The sequence below is a fragment of the Coturnix japonica genome, chromosome 7 (genome assembly GCF_001577835.2).
Source record: "Coturnix japonica isolate 7356 chromosome 7, Coturnix japonica 2.1, whole genome shotgun sequence".
NCBI lineage: Eukaryota > Metazoa > Chordata > Aves > Galliformes > Phasianidae > Coturnix > Coturnix japonica.
The window spans coordinates 24,111,309-24,137,335 of record NC_029522.1 but is presented as its reverse complement, the minus strand read 5'-3'; the positions used below and the strand labels follow the sequence as shown (position 1 = coordinate 24,137,335).

At 57.6% G+C, this 26,027-nt stretch overlaps 1 protein-coding gene across 18 annotated transcripts in view; it reads left to right on the top strand.

Annotated features, from left to right (window-relative positions):
• The window catches only part of TNS1 (tensin 1), a 52,536-nt gene that overhangs the window by 21,616 nt on the left and 4,893 nt on the right, over window positions 1-26,027 (top strand). For 7 of the 18 annotated variants that reach the window (XM_032445935.1, XM_032445933.1, XM_015869007.1 and 4 more), the window contains 22 exons: window positions 59-171; window positions 752-812; window positions 2,002-2,077; window positions 2,185-2,314; window positions 2,938-3,003; window positions 3,459-3,620; window positions 9,793-11,484; window positions 12,970-13,056; window positions 15,545-15,723; window positions 15,890-16,028; window positions 18,089-18,181; window positions 18,544-18,579; window positions 21,172-21,346; window positions 21,731-22,575; window positions 23,677-23,763; window positions 23,873-24,004; window positions 24,343-24,435; window positions 24,692-24,769; window positions 25,081-25,152; window positions 25,232-25,400; window positions 25,619-25,687; window positions 25,841-25,873. In XM_032445935.1, coding sequence (XP_032301826.1) covers window positions 59-171; window positions 752-812; window positions 2,002-2,077; window positions 2,185-2,314; window positions 2,938-3,003; window positions 3,459-3,620; window positions 9,793-11,484; window positions 12,970-13,056; window positions 15,545-15,723; window positions 15,890-16,028; window positions 18,089-18,181; window positions 18,544-18,579; window positions 21,172-21,346; window positions 21,731-22,575; window positions 23,677-23,763; window positions 23,873-24,004; window positions 24,343-24,435; window positions 24,692-24,769; window positions 25,081-25,152; window positions 25,232-25,400; window positions 25,619-25,687; window positions 25,841-25,873 — 4,587 coding nt within the window. The remainder of the gene's footprint in view (window positions 1-58; window positions 172-751; window positions 813-2,001; window positions 2,078-2,184; window positions 2,315-2,937; window positions 3,004-3,458; window positions 3,621-9,792; window positions 11,485-12,969; window positions 13,057-15,544; window positions 15,724-15,889; window positions 16,029-18,088; window positions 18,182-18,543; window positions 18,580-21,171; window positions 21,347-21,730; window positions 22,576-23,676; window positions 23,764-23,872; window positions 24,005-24,342; window positions 24,436-24,691; window positions 24,770-25,080; window positions 25,153-25,231; window positions 25,401-25,618; window positions 25,688-25,840; window positions 25,874-26,027) is intronic. The other 11 variants (XM_015869006.2, XM_032445938.1, XM_015869008.2 and 8 more) reach the window with 8 other exon arrangements.

The following is a 26,027-nucleotide window of genomic DNA, read 5'->3' as shown; positions in this document are numbered from 1 at the left end:
TTTGTCCCATGGCTGGGGTTGTGGGACCTGTCCCTGAGCCATCTCTCCTCCCTTTTAGGTACATCCACTATTTCAGCGGGCTCCTCTCTGGCAGCATCAAGATGAACAACAAGCCCCTCTTCCTGCACCACGTCATCATGCACGGCATCCCCAACTTTGAATCGAAGGGTGGTAGGTGCCCCTGAGCCTTTGCTCCTTGTTCTTCAAGGGCATTACTTTGCACAATACTCTGGGAAATCTGAATGCTTTCTACTCTTTTCCCCTCTAGAATTGTTCCCTTTTCTTTAGTAGGGTGCTACCCTGCAGGGATGCGCTCTGAAGCTGCTCTAGCTTAGGGCTGGGTACTGATCAGCAATAAGGCTTTTCTGATGGTGTTTTGGAGAATGCACCAGACTGGGTTTTGGGCAGGGGGGGCAGTACTGGGTTGCCAGTGCCTGCTGGGGCACCTGGAGGAGATGCCATGCTCAGAGCCCATCAGGCTCCATCTCAACTCCACATGTGTCCTGCAGGACCCACCTGGGCTCTGGGAGCTCCCACACTGCTCCCAGCCCCGTGCAGTCAGGAGCATCACTTTCTGCCCATCCCAGATGTTGCCCACTGCTGGAGGCCTCACCAGTGCGGGCTGGCTGGGGTGGGAGTGGCTGTTTGCTTTGGCTTCGTCCCTGTTTGGATTTCTACCCCGTGATTAATCCCTGCCCCTCCACCCTGCCGGCTAACAACGCGCCTTCTCTCCCCCATTGATGTCTTCCAGGTTGTCGGCCCTTCCTGAAGATCTACCAGGCCATGCAGCCTGTCTACACATCGGGGATCTAGTAACTATCTCTGCACATTGGCAGGGTGCTCACCCTCCTGCCCAGCTCGGGGGAGGGCTTGCAGCTTTAAGGGGGGGGGGAGGGTGGAGATATTTCAGAGCCAAATCCCCAGTGATCCCAGTGCTCAGTCCTTTTAGCCACCAAAAAGGGGGGCTCCCTACTTCCTTTGAGGGAGGAACTGGCCGTACTGGACCGTACTGGCCTGGCCCATTCTGCTGGAGGGCTGTAGTGACTCTGAGCATCAGCAGAGGGAGCCTGGAGCTGTGCAGAGCCTGGGGCTGGGGACACCTCGTCCTCCCTTGGGGGCAGAGGCGGTTCTCCTGCCTCCAGCCAGAGACATGCTCCTCCTGCCAGGGCTGCTCCCATCCGGGTAAAACCCATCTCTGTGCTGCAGCATGACGTGAGACACTTCCTTACTAATGGTTCTCCCTCCCTATGGGATTCTTACAGGGCTGATGCCCTGCCAGCACCCCACTGGGGGGCACTTGGGTACAGAGCAGATTGCAGGAAGGCGGCTGTGAGGAGCATCTTCCCCAGAGCCAGCAGAATAGTCTCCTTCTCCTCCTGCCCCAGAACAGTTCTCCGCTTTTTAACCTCTGTGCAATTTATCCCAATACCATTTTGCTGATGCTACCAGATGAAGCTGGGTTTGTGTCCCCATTCTCAGCCCCAGGGCCCCTGGGAGCAGTCAAAGTAGCTAATTTCTCCAGCTGCCTGGATGCTCTGCTGGGACCGCATCCCATGCGGATCCCCCAGCTCCTGGCCCCACACCCAGCCTGCAGCTGGGCCCCTTTAAGGGGAACAGAGCCCATTGCCTTTGGGGTATTCCCATCCCACCCCCTGAACCAGGAACTCCCATCTCCGCCATCCGTCTATCCCCGTTAGCTGAGATTTACTGCCACCCCAGCCTCGCCTTTCAGCTTTTAATAGACTGTTTATGGGACGCCGATAATAAACTCCAGGTTTATCTTGCCTGTGAAATCCAACTCCCTTCTTCCCGCATCCCTTGTGCTTGTCCCCTAACACTGAGTGCAGACGCCACTTCTTATGGGAAGCTCCGTGGTGCACAGTGGGGCTGCAGGAAGGAAAACTGAGGCAAAGGGAGCCCTGTGCTTTGGGCTCCTGACTGGGGGGGTTGGGTGGAAGGGGCCAGTGGGGGCTCACGTCCTCACGCTGTTCTTCTCCACAGCAACGTGCAAGGGGACAGCCAGACAGGCATCTGCATCACCATCGAGCCAGGGCTGCTGCTCAAAGGCGATATCTTGGTAAGGAGTTCATCCCATCCACAAGGGGAGCTGGGAGACAGTGGTCCTTGTGCCTTAGGGGCATGCTGGCAGCCTGGGGGCTCATTGAATCCTTGCTATCCCCACAGCTCAAGTGCTACCACAAGAAGTTCCGAAGCCCAACCCGTGATGTCATTTTCCGTGTGCAGTTCCACACTTGTGCTGTGCATGACTTGGACATTGTGTTTGGCAAGGAGGACCTGGATGAGGCATTCAGAGGTAACTGCACTGCCTGATGCAGCCTCTCTCTCTCCTTTCTCCCAGTTTTCCACTCCTCTTGTGGCTCTAGTGCTGTTCTCACTGTCTGGGAACTGTTGGGGTATGCAGCCCCCACAGACAAGAATGACCATGCCAAATGCCAGGCTGCAAGAGACTGGACTTTCCTGCTGATCTAGGGAAGGGTTTGGTGTTGGGCAGATCTTACCCCATTCCTGGCCATGGTGGAGCTGAACCAGGGCCATCCTGCTCTATGCGATGATGGGTGTGGGGACGGGTGACAGCACCATCCCAAATCTGGGTGTTGTTGCCCAAGGATAACACTTGAGCTGGCTGGGTGGTGTTGTACTGGAACAGGTTGCCTGGACAAGTTTTGGATGCCCCATCCTTGGAGAGTTGTCCAAGGCCAGGTTAGATGGGGCCCTGGACAATCTGGTCTAGTGGCTGGCTGCCAGCCTATGGCTTGGGGGTTGGAAGTGGATGATTTTCAGGTCCCCCCCAAGCTAAGCCATTCTGTGATACTGTGGCGCAGGTGCCCTGTGCTTTGGGCAGGTGTGTTGTGCTTGTCTATGTGCTGCTGGAAGGACAGATGGTGATATCCCTTTGCTTTGCTCTCTCCCTGCCAGATGAACGCTTCCCCGAATATGGAAAGGTGGAGTTTGTGTTCTCCTATGGCCCTGAGAAGATCCAAGGTAAGGCCAGCTCAACCCCCGAGGAGGATCCACACCCCAAAAAGTACAGCCCTAGGGCAATCCCTGCCTGTAGAACCATAAAATCTTTAAGGTTGGAAAAGATCTGTAAGATCAGCCAGTTAAATTGTTCACCTACCACCACTGTTGCCTGCTAACAGTGTCACTCAGTACCACGTCTGCCCTTTTGTTGAACGCCTCCAGGGACAGTGCTTCACCACCTCCCTGGGCAGCCTGTTCCAATGCTCAGCCACTCTTTCTGATAAGAAATTCTTCCTGATACCCATCCTGAACCTCCTCTCATACAACTGGACCATCCATCTCTCTGTCCCAAGGCAACTCACCCATGACCCTCCTACCTTACCTCCCCTTTTTCCATCCCCTGTGCCATCTCTTGGCCCCATCCCTCATGTGCCAGCTCTGTGTTCACCCTGACCGACTGTCCTTTGTCCTCCCAGGCATGGAGCACCTGGAGAACGGTCCCAGCGTCTCAGTGGACTACAACACATCCGACCCGCTCATCCGCTGGGACTCCTACGAGAACTTCAACATCCAGCGTGAAGACAGCACCGAGGGGAGCTGGGCTGAGCCAGCGCTGCCAGGGAAGCACCTGGAGAAAGGTCAGGACCGCGGGCAGCTGGTAGGGCTATGAGATGTCACCATGCCTTGGGGAACGATGACATTGCTTTTATGGGGAGCAAGGCCGGGATCCCTCCTCTACAGCCCAATTCCCTGCTTTGCTATGTCTGGCTGCAGCAGGCTGCCATGGCGGCTGTAGGGCTGGGGCTGCCGGTGTCTGAGGTGGCAGCGCAAGGGGGTCCTTGTTTATGGTTGTTCTCGCCTTATTTGGTCAGAGAATTGCACACCAACGTTTCTGGCACACCAGGCGCAAGCAAACGGCGGTGGAGGGGCGGGGGGGGGGGGGAGGTTGGCGCAGGGAGGGGGGACACGGGACCAGCACCGGGGTGGGATCAACTGCTGCGCTGCTGCTTTGCCACTGCCACTCCCTGACGCCCAGCGAAGGCTCCTGGAGGAGGCAGCAGCCTGGAGGTCAGGATCGGCCACAAACTGGTGGGTTCCCCCTCTTGCTTTGGCTCTGTCTGGGGTCCGTGCTGGGTGCAAAGAAGCTTCTTGGCTGCGGGGTGACCCCATGGTGGATAGCAGAGGATCCACTGCGGGTGGTGCTGTCCTGGTGCTTGCCGCCTGTCTGCTTATCCTCGTGGATGTGGGGAAAACTGAGGTGCAGCAAGATCCCTGGTTGACCGAGCAGATGTTCATGTTTGGCTTTGTGGCCCAGCTGGGCTGCTCCACAACCCGCTCTGTTGGCTTTATCCATGTCCTCGCCTGGCCTGGGCTGCCCCATGGTTATTAGTGAGAGCAGGGTACACTGGAACCCCCCCCATTCCCATCCCAATGCATGTCGTTTGTCCCCACGTAGTGGCTTGTGGCTCCACCTGCCCTTCTGCCTCCTCCTCGAAGCTTTGTGGTTGTTCTGGTTCTGTAATGAGTTCCCACCCCATACTTACAGCAGCTGAAAAAGCTAAGGGAGGGGATGGCTGTTACTGGGATTCAGGTCTCCCTTGTTCATGGTGGATGAAGGATGTTTTGTCCTTCCTGGTGGGGCCAGGTTGGTTCCAGGGAGCAGCTGGAGCACTGTGGGTCTTGCAGCTTGCTGGAGAGCTGCTGCAGAGAGGTACTACACACTGGCATTGTGGATGGGGAGTGATTATTATCTGGTTTGGTTTGGTTTGGCTGAGATTGTTATCGGCGGAGAGCAGAGTGCTGGGGCTGGCACAGAAATGGTAGGGATTATCCCTAGGACCTGGATGTGTGGCTGTGGTAGTACAAAGCAAGGGGGCCGAGGGTTCTGCCATGCTGGGGCAGCGTGAAATTGTGCCGAAGTGCCATGCATGTCCCTGACCCAGCAGGTCCCATAACTGCTGAACCTGATATCCATCCCTGCCTCCCTCTATACAAGCCCTGTCTCTGCTGCTGGAATGGGGACAGCTGAGGCCAGGCAAAGCCCAGCATCTGCAGGGGGCTTGCTAAATCCCCACCTGAGTAATGCTGCTGGCTCAACTGTGCTCATGTGCCTGTGCTTTGCTCCCACCATGCCCATGGCTAGGATGGCACAGTGGGATGTGAGTGGACATGCTTATGGGGGGTACCAGCAACCTGCTTCAGCCCTGGATACAAAACCACCTGGGGTGATGCTGGTGCCCTCCTGTCTCCCCAACCCATGCAGGGAGCAGCTTGGGCATCAGTCCTGCACTTTCCCTTGGTCACAGAGTCCCTGGATTGGGTCGGTGCCCCAGGTTTGTCCCTGCCATAGGGTCAGGGCTGTGGGTTTGTCTGCATGAGGGGGTGGCGTCTTGCTGGGCTGCTGCCTTGGGCCCACTTGGACAGCTGGGGCACACGGAGCAGCAGGCGAGCTGGGCTGTGTGAAGGCAGGGAAGGCAGATGGGGCAGGCTGGGGCTGTTAAAGCCATCGGCAGAGCATTGAGGCTCTCCCCCCTGCGCCTGGCTCTGTCCCCTGGCCGGGCTCGGCAGGGAGGGAGCCGCTGGCTCTGCTCTCGCTTTCGCCAGCTGACTAAAGCCGAAGGAATCTGCTTCCCCCTCCCCATCCCGCCCATCTCTGCTGCTCCGCACTCCGGCCGCAGCGAGGTAAGGGCTCAGCGGGTGGGTGTTGGAGGGCACGGAGAGCTGGGGCTGGATCCAGGGGGAGCTTCTCCTCTTTTCTTCTGGTTATTCCCCATGGGATAATGGCAAAGCATCCATGGGTTGGCTGGATGGTCGAGCTGGAGCGGGGGGGTCACAGCAGGATGCAGGCAGGGTGCTCGGTGGGCAGTAGGAGCTCAGCCCCTTCTCTGTCCTCTTTAAATGGTCCTTAAACTGTTGGAGTATGTCAGGGGGGTCCTTGGTGCGTCCAGAGCTGTGGAACGTGGAGTGAAAAATGGAAAGGTGGAAAAGCAAGCAAAAAAGTTGTGCAAGGATGCATGGTGCACACCAGTGTTTGAGGAAACAGGGCTCTGAGTTGGGTGGAAATGACTGTCATTCGTGGAGGTGTGGGAAGTGCGAGGGGAGGTCAGGTTTGGCCGAGGGGGCCATTGGAAGGGTTTCTGTGCCTTTTTGATCTGGGCACTTGTTTAAGAAGGAGAAACTCGCATCTCCAGCCAGAGCTTTGGGTCTGCCTCCTTAAAGCATCACGTGTAGCCCAAAAAGGCCACCCCCCTCCTCCCATACGGAATGTGTCACAGCTTTCTGGGGACAGGTGTGACATGACGCCAGAGCCGGGCAGGGATGGGGGGTGGGCTTTTGAGCTGGAGGGTCCCTGGGCTGGGGGTCTCCTTGCTGCTGTGTGAAGGGAGCAGGCTGTTTGTCCAGCTCTTTTTTGGGGGGGGGAATCTGTCCATCTGTCTGGAACGCCGAGGAAATGGTTAACGTGGCGCTGCTCTGGCTGCCTCTGGAGGAAGTACTTAATATTCATAACCAGGAGCTGTCTGTCCGGCTGTCCTCCCTGCCCTCCCTCCATGGCGGCTCGCCCCTCGCTGGGTTAAACAGGGCTGGGGCTCTGGCAGCCCCCGAACGCCTCCCCACTGCCTCTGTGTGGTCTGGGCAGAGGGGAGGGAACCGGCACCTCCTCGCCTCCAGCCTCTTCTATCCTTCCCTCCTCCATCCTGCCCTCGCTCCCTGCTGCTGCGCCAGGTCTGAGTCCCACGATCCCCCCCCTACTGCGCTCGGGGTGCCCCTAAATTGGCCCCGGGGACACAGCGTTACGGTGGGGAATAGCTCCGGGAGAGGGAAAGCAAAGCCAAAGGGACAGACGCCAGCCCAAAGCCAGCGCCGGCCATCAGCTCCTGTCCTGGACGGTCGCACGGAGCCGGCTGCAGGCGCCGCTCGAGCTGCCACCTCGCCAGGTCTCCTGGAAGGAGCGAAGGAAAGGGATTTTGCTGCCCACTCCTTCTCTTCATTCAGGATTTTTTCTTCTCTGTGCCGTTTGGTAAGTCCCGCGTTTGCTTTTCTTCGAGCTGGATGGGCTGGGAGAGGAGAGGGCTTGGGGTGCGGGGGATGAAATTCATGGCCATAGTGACCCCTCGTTCAGGGGCTGGGGTTACTCCTTGCCATTGTATCGGCACATGAAATAGATCAGAGCTGGGGAGAGGTGAGCTCTTCCCTGTTTTACTTCATCCCGAGTTGTCCTACCTGGTGGGGCGGTGGCAGCAGATGGGATGCTGCTGGGGACTGGGTTGGGGGAGATGTGACAGTAGCCCAGCCTTGTCCTCAGCACGAGTGCAGGATTTATGTGGGAGCGTGGTGCTGTGTGGGGCACAGACATGAGATAGGGTTCTTGGATCTGGGACGTGTGTTCTTTACCACCCATTGGGCTGAGCTGCTCTCCTGATGTTACTTGCTGTGGGCTGGGTTTTCTGCCAGTCTGAGCGAGGGGGGCTGCAGGAGAAGGACCCCAGACTCTCCCCCAGCCAGCCCTGTGCTACAGCAGGAGCTGAGCGTGGGCAGATAACAGCCCTCTGGGCTGGAGCTGTGCTGACCTTCAGGATGAAGGCTGACCTTGTTGGGAGCTGTGGCCACTTGCAAACGGGGACTTGGATTCCTGCCGCTTTGGGTATGGCAGTGTTGGCTGAGGCAGCCTGTACCCTCCTCTCTTGTTTTTTGTGGGAGTTAACTTCTCACCGCAGCATGGTCCAGGAGTGGTATGGAGAGGAGGCAGCGAGCAGCAGATTTTCACCTCTTGTCATCAAAGCCCAGGGGAGCCGTGGGGTTGAGGACAGGGTGTGCAGTCAGGTGTGGGGCAGGGTGCATGGCCTTCCTCTCTTGCCTCTCCAGAGCCACTCTTGGGATGTCAACAAACTGCTGTGTTCTCATCAGGCTGTAGGGTGCAAGGCAGGTGGGACAGGCACTCATGGTGAGACGTGCCCCTTGAAGGCCCTGCTTTCGAGATGTTTCGCCCAGCAGTGGGGTGGTTCCCAGCCTACAGACTAATTAAAGCCTTTCCCATCTATTTTTTTTCCCTTGGAACCACGTGCTTCCATTTATATTTATTTATTCCCTTTTCCTCTCTATTCCCTTGCCCTATTTATCCCAGCCCCCTTTGGCTCTTGCCCTATTTCTTGGGACTGGCTAGCACCCGTCACTGCCATCAGACAAGGGCTGGGCGATGTCTCAGCCTCTCTGGCATTGACGCTGCCACTGGCCACGCCACTTTTTCCTTTCTTCCTCCCCTGGAAGGGATTCCCTCCCTCTTTCCCCCTTTCCCTGCTGTGAGTCAAATGCTGCCAGTTCGTGGCTGCGTGGAGGAGCACAAAAATCCTCATCCTCACTGTGTGCCCAGAGAGGACCCTACTGTCCCTGCTGCATCACCCCACCTTTGAGACTGGGAGGATATTTGGGGCTCAGCTGCCTTCCTGGGTTGGCAACTGAGATCTGCAAGTGGAAAACTGATGCTGAGAGGGGGCTTTTCCTGGGGTTGAAGCAGGCTGGCTCGGTAGGTTGTGTGCTGGGCGTTGTGTATGGTGGGGAGGGGTCGTGGCATGGGGTGAGTGCGTCCCCATGGGCAGACGGGGATTGGCTGATGCGGCCCTGTGCCCCAGCTCAGGACTGGCTTTCGGAAGTGTTTTGCTCGCAGATAGGAGTGCTCTGATTTCACACTATCACATTAGGGCTGTCTTCCGCTCCTGACTCAGCCGCTTGGCCCCCGGCCAGCGAAGAGTCATTTTTTCCTCCAAAAGAAAGTGTTTAATGCTGCTCGCAGCCCCTTCCAGGAAACCTTGTCGGGGAGCTGGAAAAACAAGAGTCTGCAGCCCAGCCGGTGCTATGCGTGCTGCTGCGGGGGACAGGCATGGTGAAAGGGGCTGTCCTCAGTGCCACAGCAGTGACCAGGGTCTCGCTGTGTCCCTAAGGGGCTAGCTGACCCATTGTGAAGTGGTGGGATCTGGGGGGCTTGGGGCAGGGCATGAGACCACTGGTGACACTGCCATAGTATGGTTTCGAGTTGTGTGATGTCTTGTGCCTCCCCAGGGAGAAGCTGCTGCGTGCTTGGGGTTGGGGAGAAATGCTGCTTGTGTGGGAGCTTTGGGGCAGTGTCCAGATGCTGGAGAAGGCCTGGAGCAGATCCACCCGCCCTGAAAGAGGGAAGGGAAAGAACTTGAAAGGGTGGGAGCCTTGCTGTAGCCAGGAAAGAAAATGTCAAGGATGGGTGGCTGGGCTGGATCCATGCGTGGTCTGTGAGAAGAGTGGGAGGAAGGAGCAGGTGGGAGGGGGCGGGAGGGTCTTGGGTCCATTTGTATCCCATGTCTGACTGCGTGCATCTCCTCCTCACCTGGCCTCCTGCAGTGTGTGTGTGCATGCATTGCCCCCACAGTCCCTGTTTGCTCTCCAGTGTCCCAGTACGTCCCTTTGGGTGCAGCAGTTAAGCGACATCCAATGGTATCAGCAGCCCCAGCCCTCCCCACCGGTGGGGCCGGGAGGAGAACAGCCACAGACTTTGCACGGAGCCGGGGGGCTGTTTGCTGGACGTCGGCGGAGCATGCAGTGCTTGTGGGGCAGGGAAGGACAGCACGGAGCCATGGGGGCGCGGGGAGGGGGCCTGGCACCAGCGTCTGTGTGTGGCGGCGCCCACGGGACCGCACCAGGTGCGGAGGAGACGGCCATGCTGGTAGTTAAGCACTCCGGCGGCACGGAAGAGATCGAAACCACCGGCTAATGGGACCCATTAGCTACATGCAGAGAGCCAGCCATTGATTTGGGGTCTCGTGTTCGTTTCTCCCCTTGCAGAGGTTGGGCACACTCAAGGGCCCCTGGACGGGAGCCTCTACGCTAAAGTGAAGAAGAAAGACTCCCTGCACGGCAGCATCGGCGCTGTCAACGCCGCCCGCCTCCCCCTCTCGGCAGCCCCCAACCACGTGGAACACACACTGTCGGTGAGCAGCGACTCAGGCAACTCCACCGCCTCCACCAAGACCGACCGGACGGATGAGCCGGGGGCTCCCGGGGCACCCAGTGGCCACACGGTACTGAGCCCCGAGGAGAAGCGGGAGCTGGACCGTCTCCTTGTTGGCTTTGGCTTGGAGAGCACGGCGCCCATGCACAACCACGCACCAGGCCCTGCACCTGCCCGCTTGCCCTCCGGGCCAGGCCGCCACGTGGTGCCGGCCCAGGTGCACGTCAATGGTGCTGGCACACCGCTGCTGGCTGAGCGGGAGACGGACATCTTGGATGATGAACTGCCCAACCAGGATGGGCACAGTGTGGGCAGCCTGGGCACGCTCTCGTCCTTGGACGGCACCACCACTGCCAGCGAGGCTGGCTTCCATGAGGCGCCACGGGTGGGCAGCCTCTCCTCGTTGCCCAATGGCCCAGCTAGCTACAACGGGGCTGAGAAGATGCTGAAGGAAGGGCTTTATGAGGCTGAGCCTCTCTCCAATGGTGCGTACCCCTACAGCAACCAGAATACCCTGATGGGCCACCACCTCCGTGACCCGCTGGCTCACTTACGGCCCTCAGCATCCACGCAGGAGCACCTGGCTGGATACCCACAGCGGCAGCCAGCTTCAGCTTCACCGGCCTGGCTCCAGCCTCCGGTGCCACAGCCATACCTGTACGGTTATGACCTACCGAGTGCCCACCGCTCACAGTCCTTCCCAGCCGTGGGGACGGCCAAGTACGAAGCGAACCCGGCGTTACCGCAGGCTCCGGCTCGCAGCACCAGCAGCCGGGAGGCCGTGCAGCGGGGCCTTAATTCCTGGCAGCAGCAGGGTGGCAGCCGACCACCATCCCAGCTGCATGATGGAGGTTTGGAAAGCCACAGCCCCAGCCTGTCCAGCTGCAGCCCCCAGCCCAGCCCGCTGCAGCCCATGCCCCCACATAGCCACAGCATGCCCGAGTTCCCTCGGGCTCCATCGCGCCGGGAGATCGAGCAGTCCATTGAAGCACTTGATGTCCTCATGCTGGACCTTGCACCCTCCGTCCATAAGTCGCAGAGTGTCCCCTCCTCAGCCGCCCGCCAGGACAAGCCGGCTGCCATGCTCTCCTCGCTGTCGGCACAGCCACTCAGTGGTCATTATGCTCAGCCAGCCCCACAAGTAGTCCAGCCCAGGTCCTTCGGTACCTCTGTGGGCACTGATCCCTTGGCTAAAGCCTACTCTCCTGGTCCACTGGTTCCTGCGGCTCGAAGTACTGCAGAGCCAGACTACACCGTACATGAGTACCGGGAAACCTATACTCCCTATAGCTACCAGCCAGTGCCAGAGCCTCGGAGCTATAGCAGTGCACCAGCGAGCATCCTCCCGCTCAGCGCCTCGTACAGCCCTGCAGGGTCTCAGCAGCTTCTCGTCTCCTCCCCGCCGTCCCCCACTGCGCCAGCACAAAGCCAGCTGCCCCACAAGGGTCTGGAGAGCTATGAAGACCTGTCGAGATCGGGAGAAGAGCCTTTGAATCTGGAGGGGCTGGTGGCCCACAGGGTGGCAGGTAGGATGCTTTGATTCCTTGGGGGGACAGGGAAGGGGACGTGTGTCCCAAGCAGCTGCAGCTCATAGGGGTGGTGTGGGGATGAGTCTGGTAGCATGGGGGTTTTGAGGACATAGAGGGTCCCTCACAGCCCCTGAGAAAGAGCTGCTGCAGCACTGTTGCCTTCACTCCTGCTGCTCAAGCAAGCAGTTGTTTCATTGCAGAGCGACATTTAGGAAAGTTTGGGGATGTGTCCAGGCTTGGGGCCAGCTTGTGATGCTGGGGCTTGGCAGCTCCGTCCGTTCCAGCTCTGTGCTCAGTCCAGAAACTCGCCTGGTATTGAAGGGAGGGGGAAGAGGGCTTGGCTGGAAAAATCCAACAGCGACAACCCACCCAGCACTGGGGCTGAGTCACTGCTGCCCCAGGGTGGGGGGCAGCACTGTGTAGGGTAGGACAGGGGCATTGGTGACAGTTTGCATCCATCTGAGCCCCATTTTGAGAGTTCAAGACCAACAGAGGTATTCAGGGAGCCAGGGCTTTAAACAGATCCAAGGGTATGGAGATGAACAAACTGCGCTGTACAACTGGGCTGAACTTTTTAACAAGATCCCCCCATAACCCACTGAGCAGATACAAGTAGGGGAAAAAAGTAGAGTGGAGAAGAGGAGAGCCCTCAGAGGAGGAGGGGATAGTGTTTGGGGTGGGTGGGAAATGGATGCACGGTGGCATCTACTGGAAATCCTGCCCCAGTGTAGGGGGTCCAGGACAGGGTGCAGGGCTGGGCTCCGTCCCACCTCAGTGTCCCGTGGAGGAGAGATGAATGGGGTTGGCCCCAGCCTGTATCCACCTGTCCCCAGTCTGGCTGTCTGTGCCAGTGGGGACAGGGTGGACGGGCTGACCCCTGACCAGGAACGAAGTGTCCCCAAGCCAGCACTGGCCCTGGGAGGGGACGCTGTTGGAAGTCAGGCACGGACGGGTTTGTTTACATTCTCTGCTGCTATAAATTGCCTGCGTGTGCTGGCGCGGTGATGAGGAGCATCTCACACCTCCTACATCCTCAGCACCCTGATTTTACTGTGCTTGAAGCCCCCTTCCTCCATCCTTTCATCTCAGGATGGATGGGCCCTGTATGGTGCCATCCTCAAGGGGATGGTATCAGGCTTTCGATGGCATTGCACAAGGCCGTGTGTGGCTGGGAGCCACAGAGTTCTCCATTAGTGTATAAGCAGTGCCCAGAGCTATAAGGGAGGGGTGAGGTGAAGCAATGTTCCTGGCAGTTTGGCTGATGTGAGGGCAGCTCCAAGTGGGGCTTAAGCTCCCTTGGACCCCAGGCGACCTCAGGCTCATCTCTTGGAGCCCGACTAATCGTCTCTTGTTTTCTCTCTCTCTGTCTCCCTGTTGTATCTCGTGACATTTGTCCTGTCTGCCCCTTCCTCTCCCCATGGGGTCTGTGTATGTCCCTGTGACCTCCCACACTCCTTGCACCCTGTCCTGGTATGCTGGCAGAGTACAACGCCAAGCTCAGGGACCTCAACAAGAGCACCAAAGCCCCCCGTCCTCCTCTGAACCAGCAACGGTCCTTCTCCTCCTCTGGTTTGTTCATTCCACCTTCCTCCTCCTCAAGACTTCTTCCTCCTTCCTTCCTTCTTCCTTTTCCTCCTTTCTTTTTCCTACTCATTCTTCTTTCTCCTTCCTGTCTCCTCTTTTATTCCCTTGCTTTTCTCTTTCCTTTTCCCTTCTTCCCTCTCTCTTCCCCCTCCTTGCCTGCATGCTGAGTGCTCCGTGTGTTGCATGGACGTGGGATGGAGGGAGGGGAAGCCCCACAGGAGGATGGAAGAGATCTGAGCCTACCAAGCCCTTGGCACAGGGGAACATGGCTGAGTTGGTCCTTGAGTTGTCCCCAACCGGGCTGGGCTCTGGTCTGTGGTGTTGACGTGAATTCTTTAGGGATGGGCTGGAAAATCGAAGGCAAGGTTGAATGCTGGAGTGTGCTGCTCACAGCGGGGATATTGCATTGGTGCCGTGGTGATTTCTGGGGTGATGCCACATTGATGAAGTACTCTAGGATGGAAAAATGTAGGTCTTGTGGTGAGCACTACAGGGCAGCGTCTGCTGCTGTTCTCCATACCGAGAGGGAACGAGTTTTTACCTCTGTCTGGTCCTGGGAGTGACATCACCCCGGGGAAGGGACAGCAGAGCAGAGAATGGGGACAGGATGCTGTATTCCCCATTTTTGGCCACTCCTGGTGTGCCATGATGGGGCACGTTGCCCCTACAGAGGGACAAGGCGTCCTTGGAGAGCTGCTGTGCGGCCGAGCAGGGCTGTACATCTGCCGAGGGGGCACGGCTTTGCGGGAAAGGAGGGTTTATTTTTCAAGCATAGTTTCCAGCACATAAATCACCCAGGGGTCGGGAGGCTGTGTGCAGAGCCTGGGTTTCCTCCAGGCTTCGCTCCGAGCAGCCTGTGAAGTTTCCCACTCCTGACTCCTGAACAATGAGTCCCTTTTTTCCCCTCCTCCCTCCCCTCCCTGCCGTCCCCGTCTGTTTTCCATTTCTGGGGAGTGGAGCAGCAAAAAGCCTGTGATTGAGCCGCTGGACATCCGAGCACCGAAAAGCAGCCTGTTTTTGGGACTGGCCCTACGTTCCTCTCTCTGACCCCATGCAGCAGCTCAGGGTTGGGACACCCCAGAGCAGCAATGCTGGGGGGGACAGCGCTGGAGCACAAGGTGCCCAAAGCGAGCCAAGGCAGGAGGGTGCAACCAGAGGAGCCGGGCAGGTTTGGGGTGTCCCGGTGCGATGCTCTCCCTGCGGCACAGTATCCCGGGGACCCCCCCACCACGAGCTCTGAGCCTTCGGCCCCCGAGCACCTGCAGAAGGGATCGAGGAGTTGTGTTTCAAAGCTGCTCCGAGTGGAATTTTCCAGGCCGCCTCCGCGACTCGAGCCAGCCCCGTTGGCTCGCGTCCCCCGCCTCTCAGCCGGGCCGCTGCTCCCCAGAGCGTTGATTTTATTGTTGCTGCCATTAACTGCGCTGATTAGCTCGAAATGCACCCGGCCACCTCCCTCCTTCTCTCCCTCCCTCCCTCGCTGCTGTTGGAGCCGGGGGCTGCGGCCGTGCGCTGGGTGGATGGGAGGAGAGGTCAGCGGGCGCAAGGCGAGCAGGAGCAGCAGCTGATGGCCGCCTGCGCTCCGACAGCCCGTGGGAAACGAGTTGGTGTTGGAGAAGTGCATTTCCTGGAGTGTTCTGCTGGCCTTTTACTTTGGTTTTTGTTTTTTTTCTTTTTTTCCCCTCCCTTTTTCTACCCTGCTGCAGTTGCCTCTCAGCAGAGTGCATAGGAAGCATAGAGGGGACAGTGCTGTCACCTTTGCCAGTCCCTGTGTCACTTTGTGTCACCTTGTGTCACCTCGGCAGCACGTCTGAGGTTGGGGATCGCTTTGCTGCCATGCAGACCCCCAGGATGGTCCCCATATGGGCTATGAGTTGTGCTCTGCATGGCCCCCACTGCACCAAACCCAGCACCACAACCACCCTGGGCACTTCTTCCTATGAGAAGCTGCAGTGCTGGGCTGGGTGGGGTGAAGGTTGTGTTTGGGCCATGCCACATCCCTCACTCCACTCCTGAAGCTCCTCTATTCCTGGCCTTTCTCCCAGCCCACTGAGATCACTGGTTTGAGCTAACCAGCCTCAGGCAGCCAGGACCCGATGTGCTACACTGAGCTCTGTGCTGCTTGCAGGATGCTCTGTGGTGCTCACACCTCACACACCTGATGCTAGGGAATGCTATGGACTCAAGTCAGGATTCACAGTGCTTGTTTGGGGTAACACAGCAAACCAGCTCCTAGCCGCAGCCCTGGCTTGCTTTTTCGCTTGCCCCTTTGCTGCTGCTGCTGAGCAGATCTGATCTGGCTCAAAACTAGCTCTGCTGCCATGGGATGGGAGCAGGTGAGTGCTGAAGTTGCCCTCTCTGCTGGGCAAAGCCTCTTTTTCCAGACCCTCTCGGACAAGCCCTGGAGCATCTCCCAGCAGCCCCATCCTAGCTGGCACCTCCTCATCCCTCTCCCATGCCCTGTGCTTGTCCATAGGGGTGCAGTCCCGAGAGAAGTCCCCAGAGGAGAGCACCGTTTCTACTCGAAGGCGAACCCCCAGTGACAGCCACTATGAGAAGAGCTCACCGGAGCCTGGTTCTCCCCGCAGCCCCACTGTCCTCTCACCTGAGGTGGTCAGCACCATCGCAGCCAACCCGGGAGGGAGGCCCAAGGAGGTGCGCTGGGTATTGGTGCTGGTGGGGAGGGGGAAGGCTGGGAGGCAGCATCCTGGAGGGTCGGGGTTTAACGATGTGTTTTTGATGGGGAGGTGAAAACTTTCCCTCTGGAGGTTTGTGCCCATTGCACAGATGGGACCAACCCTTTCTCCTGCTCCTTCCCCAGCCTCACCTCCACAGCTACAAGGAAGCCTTCGAGGAGATGGAGAGTGCCTCCCCCAGCAGCCCAACCTCTGGCGGCGGTGAGATTTCTCCCCCCACCCCAGCCTTCCCTGTCTCGCCACAAACCCCTTACTCCGACTCCCGTAAGTGCCACGGCTCCGGGAGGCGGAAGGGCTCGGTGGGTGGCTTTTGTCAAACCAGAGATTTGCCAAGGGTCAGACAGCTCCGGGCTCCAGACACCCACTGCCACCATAATCACTCACTCTTCTTCTCCCTCTTTCCTCCTCCTCCTCCTCTCTCCTTCTCATCCCACCGTCTGCATCCCACTCCTGGCGCTGTCCCCTTGGCTTTTCTCCATCCTCTGCTCACTGGGGTGTTTCTGCAGAAGGAATGAGGAGAGGGGCAGGGTCATAAGGATGGCACCATCCCATTCCTGCACCTCCCCATCTTTTCTACCAGCATGGCACAAAAGCTACAGAGCAATAAGGGGCCAGCGGGGGATGTAGGATTGGAGGCTCAGGGCAGACTCTTGCACGCTGTCCCACTTCTGACTGACTGTTTTTAGGGCAGGAATGGCATAGGGCTGCAAAGGGTGTTGCATGTGTTCCGTCTCTGCTCCTCTGGTTCCTTTCTATCTAACCCCAGCTGTGCGGTTGTGGTGGGTTTGTGGGGACCGGGTTTGTGTGACTCGCTCTGGTGACGACCCCCAGTGCAATGGAGCAGCTGGTCAACTGGGAAACCCATAGGAAAGATGGTAACTTCTCTGCCCTCCCAAAATAACTTTGTGTAGGCTGACCGCAGAAGGATGCTTTAGAGCTGGCAATCAGCCCGTGCCCTGGTCCCACTCGGCAATGCTGATGCCCTTTGCAGATCAGGCTGTTTTCCCCATATTGCTGCTGTCTGTCCACTGGTGTTTGAGTCCTGTTTCATGGGACACAGCAATCAGAGTGTGGGAATGTCCCCGGGGCATTTGGCAACTCAGAAATGGCCCTGTTGTTCCTCGGGCCCAGCAGGCCCTTGGCAGCGGGACACTGACTCATTTTGGGGGATGAGTCACTCACAGAGGTGGCAGAACAGCCTGGCAGGGGAGGTGGCCCAGAGGCAGCATTTCTTGTCCAGTGAAAATCAAGGAGGAAGTCTGAAGCTCAAGCTTTCAGGCTTCACTAGAGTTTCTCCAGGGGTGATGCAGGAACTGTTTCTCTCCACGGGGGCACTGCTACCACTGTCCCTGGCTCTGGGAGAACCCCATAGTTTGTCTGCCAGCATTGACAAAGGACCAGACTGGGGGAAATCAGCCACCTGCCAAAGCTAGGTTTCCCAGTGACTTGGCTGCTCCACACTGAGGATGCCCTGAGATGTGACCTCAGGGGAGGGGGTTGCCTTCCCTACCACCCACCGCCTCCTGGCATCCCTGCTGCAAGTTGGGATGCTCAAATGCTGATGGTGGAAGAAGCTCCAAGGTGAATGCTGGGGAGGGTGTGCAAGCTCTGGGGTGTTGGCAGGGTTGTTGGAAAGCAGCACTAGGGAAATGAGGCAGATCTGTAGGGTAGGAGGGGATAGGAGGTACAACCGTGCCCCATTAATTCTAACCATCCTGCACTGCCGGTGCAGCCATAGCCATCGCCATGCATACATAGGCAGCTCCCACTGGTATGTATGTATGGGCTTGGGGGTGCAGAGCTTCCATGTGCATTGGCTCCCCTTGGGGAATGAGCTCTATACAAACATAATCACCTGCCCGTTGAGCTGTTCTGTGGGTAGTGGGTGTATTAGCAGTCCTAGAGCAATGGGGTGTAATGGGACAGCCCAGCCTCAACTCAACCGAGTGTAGGGGTGGGCAGAGGGGTGGGTTGGATGGGAGGGCTGGGGAGGGGGAATGGGATGATGATGGAGGTTTCGTGCCTATGGTGGGACAAGGTCGAGGGATGGGGGCTGGGCCTGCCCTGTTGGGAATTGCTCCCCTTCTCTGTTCCTGCCACTCTCCAAATGGGACAGACTTCTTGTGCACACTCTGACCTTTGCAGGTCAGCAAGTGGTGATGCTGCTACAAACTTGGGCATCCCCTCTTTCTGGCAGTCCTGAGCCCAGACAGTGGGTGGGGATGGGGCTTACCGCCTGGGCAGCACTAGCTCCAGCCTTTCTGAAGCTTCCCCTCCTATCCGGCCCTTAACGCTATTGTTTCCCCCCACCCTGGTGCCAACAGTGCGCTCTCCACCCGGCCTGGCCAAGACCCCTCTCTCAGCACTGGGGCTGAAACCTCATAACCCAGCTGACATCCTGCTGCACCCAGTGGGAGGTGAGTGCAGGGTGGGGACTGTGGGTGGGTGGCTTTCCTTGGGGGGCATCTGTGAGGACACCTCTTGGGTGGAGGCTCCATCAGATGGAGAATGCACTTCTTCCTCTGTGCTTGGGCCAGGCCATTGTAGGGACCTTCCCGTAGGGATATGGGGATGCAGGGTTGTGGACATCATCTCTGGAATGGCCAGTCTGGATGCTGAAGGTATATGTGGGGCTGGGAAGGTGTGGGGCTCTTCTCTGCCTTCTGTATGCTCCTGTTGCAAAGCAGTGCTGCCTTAACTCAGATTTCTCTCTCTCTCTGTCTCACTCCTCCCTTCTTCCACCTCTGCCCTGCTCCCATCACTCCCCTCCATCTCTCAGAGCTAGAAGGGGAGGCGGGAGCTGACTCTGAAGAAGGTAAGAAAGGCTTTTCCTTCCCTGGCTTTCTCCCCTGTGAGTGTCCATCACTCAGAGCACTGAGGATGCCACGGTCTGGCCCTGGGGTACTCAGTGCCTGGGTTCCCCCCAGCAATGGTGTGCCTCTGGGGTGGCACGTGGCCTTGGAACAGAGTGACTTCCATTACCCAAGTGCCGCCTGCAGTTGTTGGGTGGTTTTACTTTCTTCTTTAATGAAACTTTGGGCCCTCGGGGCCAGGATAGGGAACTATTTGTTCCAGATCCTTCTCAGGGAGGGGATGTCTCCTCTCAGCATGTTTGCCGCACTTCCTGCGGCTCTGTCAGCATTTCTCCCTGGGAGTTCCTCAAAATGCAAATAACGCCAACCTGCACGTTGTGTAACGCTGGAGAAAGTGTTTGCTTTGGGAAAACAACACAAATATTCCAGTCTCAGGGCTGATTTTTCAGTGATAGCTTCTTGGATGCACCAGAGGAAGAAGAGCTGGGACAAATCCCAGCTTTTTCCTCCTGTGTTGTGTCTCCCAGCCCTCTCCCTTCCCACTCTCTGAAGTTCTGCTTTTCCTTTCCTTGGTTCTCAACCCACTTGGTTGGTGTGTTGGTGGCTAGCCCAGAACGTGGGTGTCCTTGTGGTGGCTGTGAAAGTAGCCACTGCCAACCTCTTGCCTTACTTCTGTCTTGCAACCTCCTGGATAATGTGGTGGTGTGTGTGGACTGAATCTGGTGTTTTGGCTTTGGGGAGGTTATGGGAAATGTGGAAATGACGGTTTGAGGACACGAGGACAAACAGCAAGATGGGGAACGGTTGGGTGATGGCACTGCTCTGGGCTCATTGGGAAAGATGTAATTTTGGGTGCTAAAAAAAATAGAGTGGTTCACCCTACAGCATTGTGGCTTGGATGGGAGAGGTTGGACATGGTTTGGGGAGGATGCAGCCCCCACCAGCAGCTCCCCTGATCCCAGGACACTCTCAGCATTCTGTTCCATGGGGTTTCCATCCTGCTGGGATCAGTGGGATGTGCTCAGCCCCTCCCCATCCCCTTAATGGGCAGTGCAGGAGCATGGGGCTGCCTGCACCTTCTGGGAAGGCTTTAGGACAGGCTTTAGGCACAAGGTTGAGTATTTCACAGCCCCGACTGGGGTTCCCAAATCACTGCCCACCCCTCAGATGACACGTGGTTTCTCTGTTCCCCTGCTGTCTTCTCGTCTCTGCAGCCTCTTCCAGGAAGCAAGAGCTGAGTTTTCAGCCTAAAGAAAAATACCTTGCCCTAAACTTTTCTTTTTTTTCCCGCCTCCCTCTTTTTCTGTACTGACCAAAACAACTCCAACACGTGTTTGCAGTGTCACATGTCACCATGGCACGTATACGTGCACACACGTGGGCTCTCCTCCCTGCTGCCCTTGTCCCTAAGCCCTGTTCCTGCCTCCCTGCAGCCTCCACGTTAACAGGAGGGATTGGTATTTTCGCAGCCGTTCGCTCTTAACCTCTTGCAGGCTGACTCATATGTACTGTCTGGCTAATTTTAGGCTGGGGTGGGGAGCCGGGTGGGAGATGTGAGTAGCTGCAAAATTAATTTAATTACCCAAGCAGCGCTGTGTTTCTTGCAGCTGCCCCGGCTGTCTCCTTGGGCACTGCCTTGTCCCTGTCACTCTGACTGTGTGTCCTGCCGCGTGTTCAGCCCAAGCTGACGTCTTCAGTCTGGTTTTGGCTCTTTCCTGGGCTGGGCAGGGAAATGAGCCCCGCAGCATCTATTCCTCCTATGGGCAGATGGGACACTAGCATGGGGACCTGGAGAGGATCAGGGAAACCTATGACTGTATTTTTCCTTGCAGTCTTGAGCATAGAGCTGTGTGTTGGCCTCACTGTCTTTCTTGCCTGTGGGATTAGCCAGAGCCTAGCTGTTATGACTAATAATAATAATGTTTGTAATGCTAATTAGTGCTGTGGAGTTGCCTTGGGCATGGCCAGCCTGGAGCTGGGGACCTGCAAGGATGTCCAGCCCAAGCTCCTGGCACGGGACAAACTGCTTTTATTGGGAGTGCTCACAGGCTCCAGTTCCAAGCAGGGCTGGAGGAAAACGTTGGATGCTTCAGTGGAAATAGCTGAGGCTGCTCTCTGTTCCCAGATGCTGGAGGTGCTGGGGGAGGTGGGTTGTACAGGGCAGCACCCTGGTCCCGCCGTGAGTCAGCGTGGGCTGTACCGTGCTGTGCTGTTGACTATTTTTAGGGGCTGAGGATGATTATGACCACGACGTGTGCCCTGTGGCATCCCAGCCTGGGAGGGACGCTGATTCAAAGCCTGGTCGAGGGGGCTGTGGCATGGCACTGAGCGTTGATGGGTCACACCACTTGGCCCTGTGTGCTGTATCTCCTTGGGGATGGTAGTGGGCACAACCCTCCCATCTCTGTGCCCAGGGTCTTCAGTGTGCCAGGGAGGGGCACTAAAGCACAGATGAGCCCCATGTTTTTGCACAGCTTGTGGGGGACTGGAGGAGCTCAGTTCAGGCATCTTTTCTGGCTCAAATGGTGATACAGGAAAGGGCATGGCCCAGTTCCCATGTCGGCTCATCTCTTTCCTCTTTTCTTTCTCTGCAGAGCCCAGGAGCTATGTTGAGTCAGTGGCCAGGACAGCCACAACTGGCAGGGCAGGGAACCTTCCAGCTGCCCAGCCTGTGGGCATGGAGGTGCCTGCCAGGAACGGTGCTTTCGGCAACTCCTTCACTGTGCCCAGCCCCGTCTCTACTAGCAGCCCCATCCACAGCGTGGACGGGTGAGTATGGGGGTGTAGGTCTGCAGGAGGCATAGGGTCTGTGCTAACCCCATAACCCTGGGAGCTTTGCTCCCTTGTAGTGTGATGGTGCCATTCATCCCTGTCCCTTCCACCCTGCCCGTTGGAGATGAAAGATCCAGGTGTTTTGCTGAGAGAGGAACTGGGAAAAGGCTCTTTCCTCCCATATTTTGGTGGAGAATTGATGTGTGTGGGAACTGTGAAGCTGCCTCCAGTTGCTTCCTGTAGCTGACAGGACCCATCCCACTGCTGCTATCAAGCAGCTTGCTGGTCCCATGCCTCAGTTTTCCTGTGCCTGCTTGGAGGAGGGGGCCAACCAGCGACAGATGTACAGTGGAGCTGAATCTTCTCCCTATCTCTCCTCAGTGCCTCGCTTCGCAGCTACCCATCGGAGGGCAGCCCCCACGGCACGGTTACACCTCCCCACGCTGTGGCTGAGCCAGCTTACCGGTCACCCATTGTCTCGCAGACGCCCTCTGCTCACAGCAGCTACCAAACCTCGTCTCCATCATCCTTCCAAGCGGGAACACTGGGCTCTCCCTATGCCAGTCCTGACTACCCTGACGGACGAGCCGGTTTCCAGCTGGACCCCCAGGCTCGGCAGCAGCCGCAGGTCAGCGTGGTGGGTGTCCATGCGCTGCCAGGGAGCCCCCGCACCCTACACCGGACAGTGGCTACCAACACACCGCCCAGCCCTGGCTTTGGGCGAAGAGCTGCCAACCCTGCTGTTGCCAGCACACCTGGTAGCCCTGGGCTAGGCCGGCACACCATGTCCCCTCATGCACCACCGGGGAGCCCTAGCCTTGCCCGGCATCAGATGACGGCCGTGCCTCCCAGCAGCCCCATGTACGGCTACTCCAGCCCGGAGGAGAGGCGCCCGACGCTGTCCCGGCAGAGCAGTGCATCTGGCTACCAGCCTCCCTCCACGCCATCCTTCCCTGTCTCACCGGCGTACTATCCTGGCACCAGCACGCCACACTCCTCTTCCCCAGACTCCGCCGCCTACCGCCAGGGCAGCCCCACTCTGCAGCCCGCGCTGCCTGAGAAGAGGCGGATGTCAGCCGGTGAGCGCGCCAACAGCCTGCCCAACTATGCCACGGTCAATGGCAAGGCCTCCTCGCCCCTCTCCAGTGGCATGTCCAGTCCCAGCAGTGGCAGCGCCGTGGCTTTCTCCCACACCTTGCCGGATTTCTCCAAGTTTTCCATGCCAGGTAAGGGATATTGTCACCTCCATCCCTCTGCAGCTGCCTGCTGTCCCATGTCCCCTTCTCATCCCCATCCCACAAGGTTATGTCCTGATGTACTCCTTCCCAGCTGTGAACTTGCGGCATTGCTGAGGCTTGGACTGTTTCCTCATGTTTTTTATTTTTAAGAACGGTGAATCCAAACAGGAAAAATACCAATTCGGCATGGGGAGCACGCCGTCATGCTGGTGTAAACAGCATGGGGATTTGTGTATGGGGAAGATCAAAGCACTTGCAGGCAGCTCGCATCCGCCCGGCATCTCTCTGCCGTGGGGACATGCCGACCTCCCGGCCCCGTTCCTGGTGTTTGCACCCCAGGGAGCTCCCAGTGCTACGCTCCAGGCCCCATCCTTGTTTCTGAAGGGGTGCTGTGCCCTGTGTGCTGCCACGCCTGTATCGCCGTCCCCTGATCCCGTTACGAGCTGCCACCGTGACGCCAAGATCGGGCTGATAGGAGTAGGGAAATAAAGTGCTGGGGCAGCAGTGACTCCAGCTGCCACTCTGGTTTGGCTGCCAAGCAGGTAGCCCTTTGTGGGCACGGTGACACCTGCAGAGGCCTCATGACTGCTGTGGCCAGGAGCCACCATGGGGAGCAGGGACCTCTTGGCGCTGGTATAGCAGTGAGTGTGATGGGAAGCGCTTGAGCCTCTCCTACCAGATCACAAAGGGCTCTTCCCAGGCCCCACACTGAACTTTAAATAGAGCCATAGAATAATTAAGGTTGGAAAAGACCACTAAGATCATTCAGTCCAACCATCAACTCATCCCCACTGTGCCCACTAACCATGTCCTCAGTACCACATCTCTGTGGTTCCTGAACCACAGATGGCAACTCCACTATGTCTTTGGGCAGCCTGTGCCAATGCATTACCATTCTTTCTGAAAAGAGCCCATGGGAGGCATGAGCTACCCAGTGAGGTTGAGGTTGGGGTTAAGGTGAAATGTTGGGGATGTGTGGAGGTGGAGGTACCCATACTCCCAATGGAGCGGGAGTTGCCCAAATCTCACACAGAGATTTTAGGTAGAGTCTCCTTTGACTTTTTTCCTTCTCTTCCTCCCTTTCTGCAGACATCAGCCCGGAGACTCGTGCCAACGTGAAGTTTGTGCAGGACACTTCCAAGTACTGGTACAAGCCAGACATCTCCCGGGAGCAAGGTGTGTAGGTGGCAAAGGATTTGGAGTGAGCTGGGGTGTGCCTGCTGGTGTTGGAGGGCACGCCACCTCTCAGCACACCAGGTCTGAGCTCTGCCCTTCTCTCCCCCAGCCATCGCGTTGCTGAAGGACAGGGAGCCGGGGGCTTTCATCATCCGGGACAGCCACTCCTTCCGAGGAGCCTATGGCCTTGCCATGAAAGTCGCTTCCCCACCTCCCACCGTCATGCAGCAGAACAAGAAAGGTATTATGTGTCCTCCTCCTTCCCACGCTGAGATGCTTTCTATTGTTTCTATTGAGAGGGCAGCTGGGGCTACCAAGCCAGACTGCCCTTGGGTATGTGCTGATGTGGCAGCATGCAGGGCATGGGGACATACCAAACATAGAGGGCTGGGGGACATCTCCCCCTGGGCTTTGGCACAGTGAAATGGGCATGGCCCACTAACAGCACAGCTTGGGGTTTGCAGAGGATCTGGTTCCAGGAGGGTGACTGCAGGTGAGCCCATGGGGTTGAGATGGGATGGTGGAGGGAGGAGAAAGATGAGGGCAGTTCTGGTGTGGCAACATTTGGTCCCTTCTCAGGAGACATCACCAACGAGCTGGTGAGGCACTTCCTCATCGAGACCAGCCCACGGGGTGTGAAACTAAAAGGATGCCCCAATGAGCCTTATTTTGGTGAGTACCCCAGGTGTGGTTGGGATGCCTTTTCTTTGCTGGAATGTTTGAGCAGAGCAATCAGGTATCTGGAAGAGCTGCCCCTGAGCTTTCAGGGGGATGTGATGCTGCTGGGCAGTGTGGACTTCAGGGTGGCTTCAGGGAGGGGAAATGCCACATGTGGTTCTGTCCACCCAGAGTACCAACACCCTGATAAGCTCTTGTGCTGGGCAGGCTTGTCCCCAGCCCTGTGCTCACCTTCTCCCTCTCTCCGCAGGCTGCTTGTCGGCTCTGGTCTACCAGCACTCCATCATGCCTCTGGCCCTGCCCTGCAAGCTGGTCATTCCTGACCGAGGTAAGAACCAGGGCCAGCAGCATGGGGTGGTACTGCCCCTCTGCAGGGAGCTCCTCCTCCAGCCAGGAACCACACATGGGCTGTGTTTCTCCATCTGGAGCAACAGTGGGAACATGCTCTGCGCTATGAGCCGTGGCTCATTCCTGTGCTCAGATGGTTCAGAGCCAGGCTCAGCTTTTCCCTTTATCCCCCAGTGCCCTATCAGTACCGGTATCCAATGCTCAGCACTTGGAAAGGGGGGTAGTGCATTTGCCCCCAGAACTCAGTAGGTTTCCAGGCAGGGTGCAGAAACCGTGTCCCATCTCTTCTAGATCCCATGGAGGAAAAGAAAGATGCTGCATCAACCACCAACTCGGCCACAGACCTTCTCAAACAGGGTGCAGGTGAGTAGAGGGGGCCTGCTCCAGGGGGGACTGTAGCTCTGAGCAGTGGCTGACCCCACTTCTGCTTTTTCGCTTCCAGCCTGCAATGTCCTGTTCATCAATTCAGTGGAGATGGAGTCGCTCACTGGCCCCCAGGCCATTTCTAAGGCTGTGGCAGAGACACTGGTGGCTGACCCCACGCCAACTGCTACAATTGTCCACTTCAAAGTCTCTGCACAAGGCATCACCTTAACAGACAACCAGAGGAAGTAAGACCTCCTGTTAATGCGTCCCTGGGTCCCCAAAGTCCAGGCATGCGTGGGACAAGGGTGTTGGACTGGGAGCATGAAGGATGTCCCTCAGGGATGTGAGCCTGGTCACGGTCCTTGGCCCTGACTTGTGGAGTGTCCTGGGGGACACCCAGGGGAGCTGTGATGGGAAGAGGTGGGGGCTGACTGGCCATGACGCTCTGTGCCTTGTGTTTCAGATTGTTCTTCCGACGACACTATCCTCTCAATACTGTCACCTTCTGTGATTTGGACCCCCAGGAACGAAAGTAAGTGCCTGCCCCTTGGGGAGCATGTTTCCCCTGCCCTTTTCCCTCCCCCAGACCACCCTGCTGCTTGGAGCAGGGTCTTTGCTTTTTTCTGTTCCCCTTGGCCCCATAGTGTGCAGGAGGCACCATCCCTAACACTTACTCTCCTTGCAGGTGGACTAAAACTGACGGCAGTGGCCCAGCCAAGTAAGTGTGTGCTCAGTTCCTCCCATTTGCTGTCAGTCTGGATCCCACTTGGGTCTGAGCATCTCCTCCAGGGCCCCTAACTGGGGGATGCCCCCACATGGTGGACTTAGTTGCCTGAGGGATGGGCGCTTCTCCTTGCTATGGGAATGTTTCA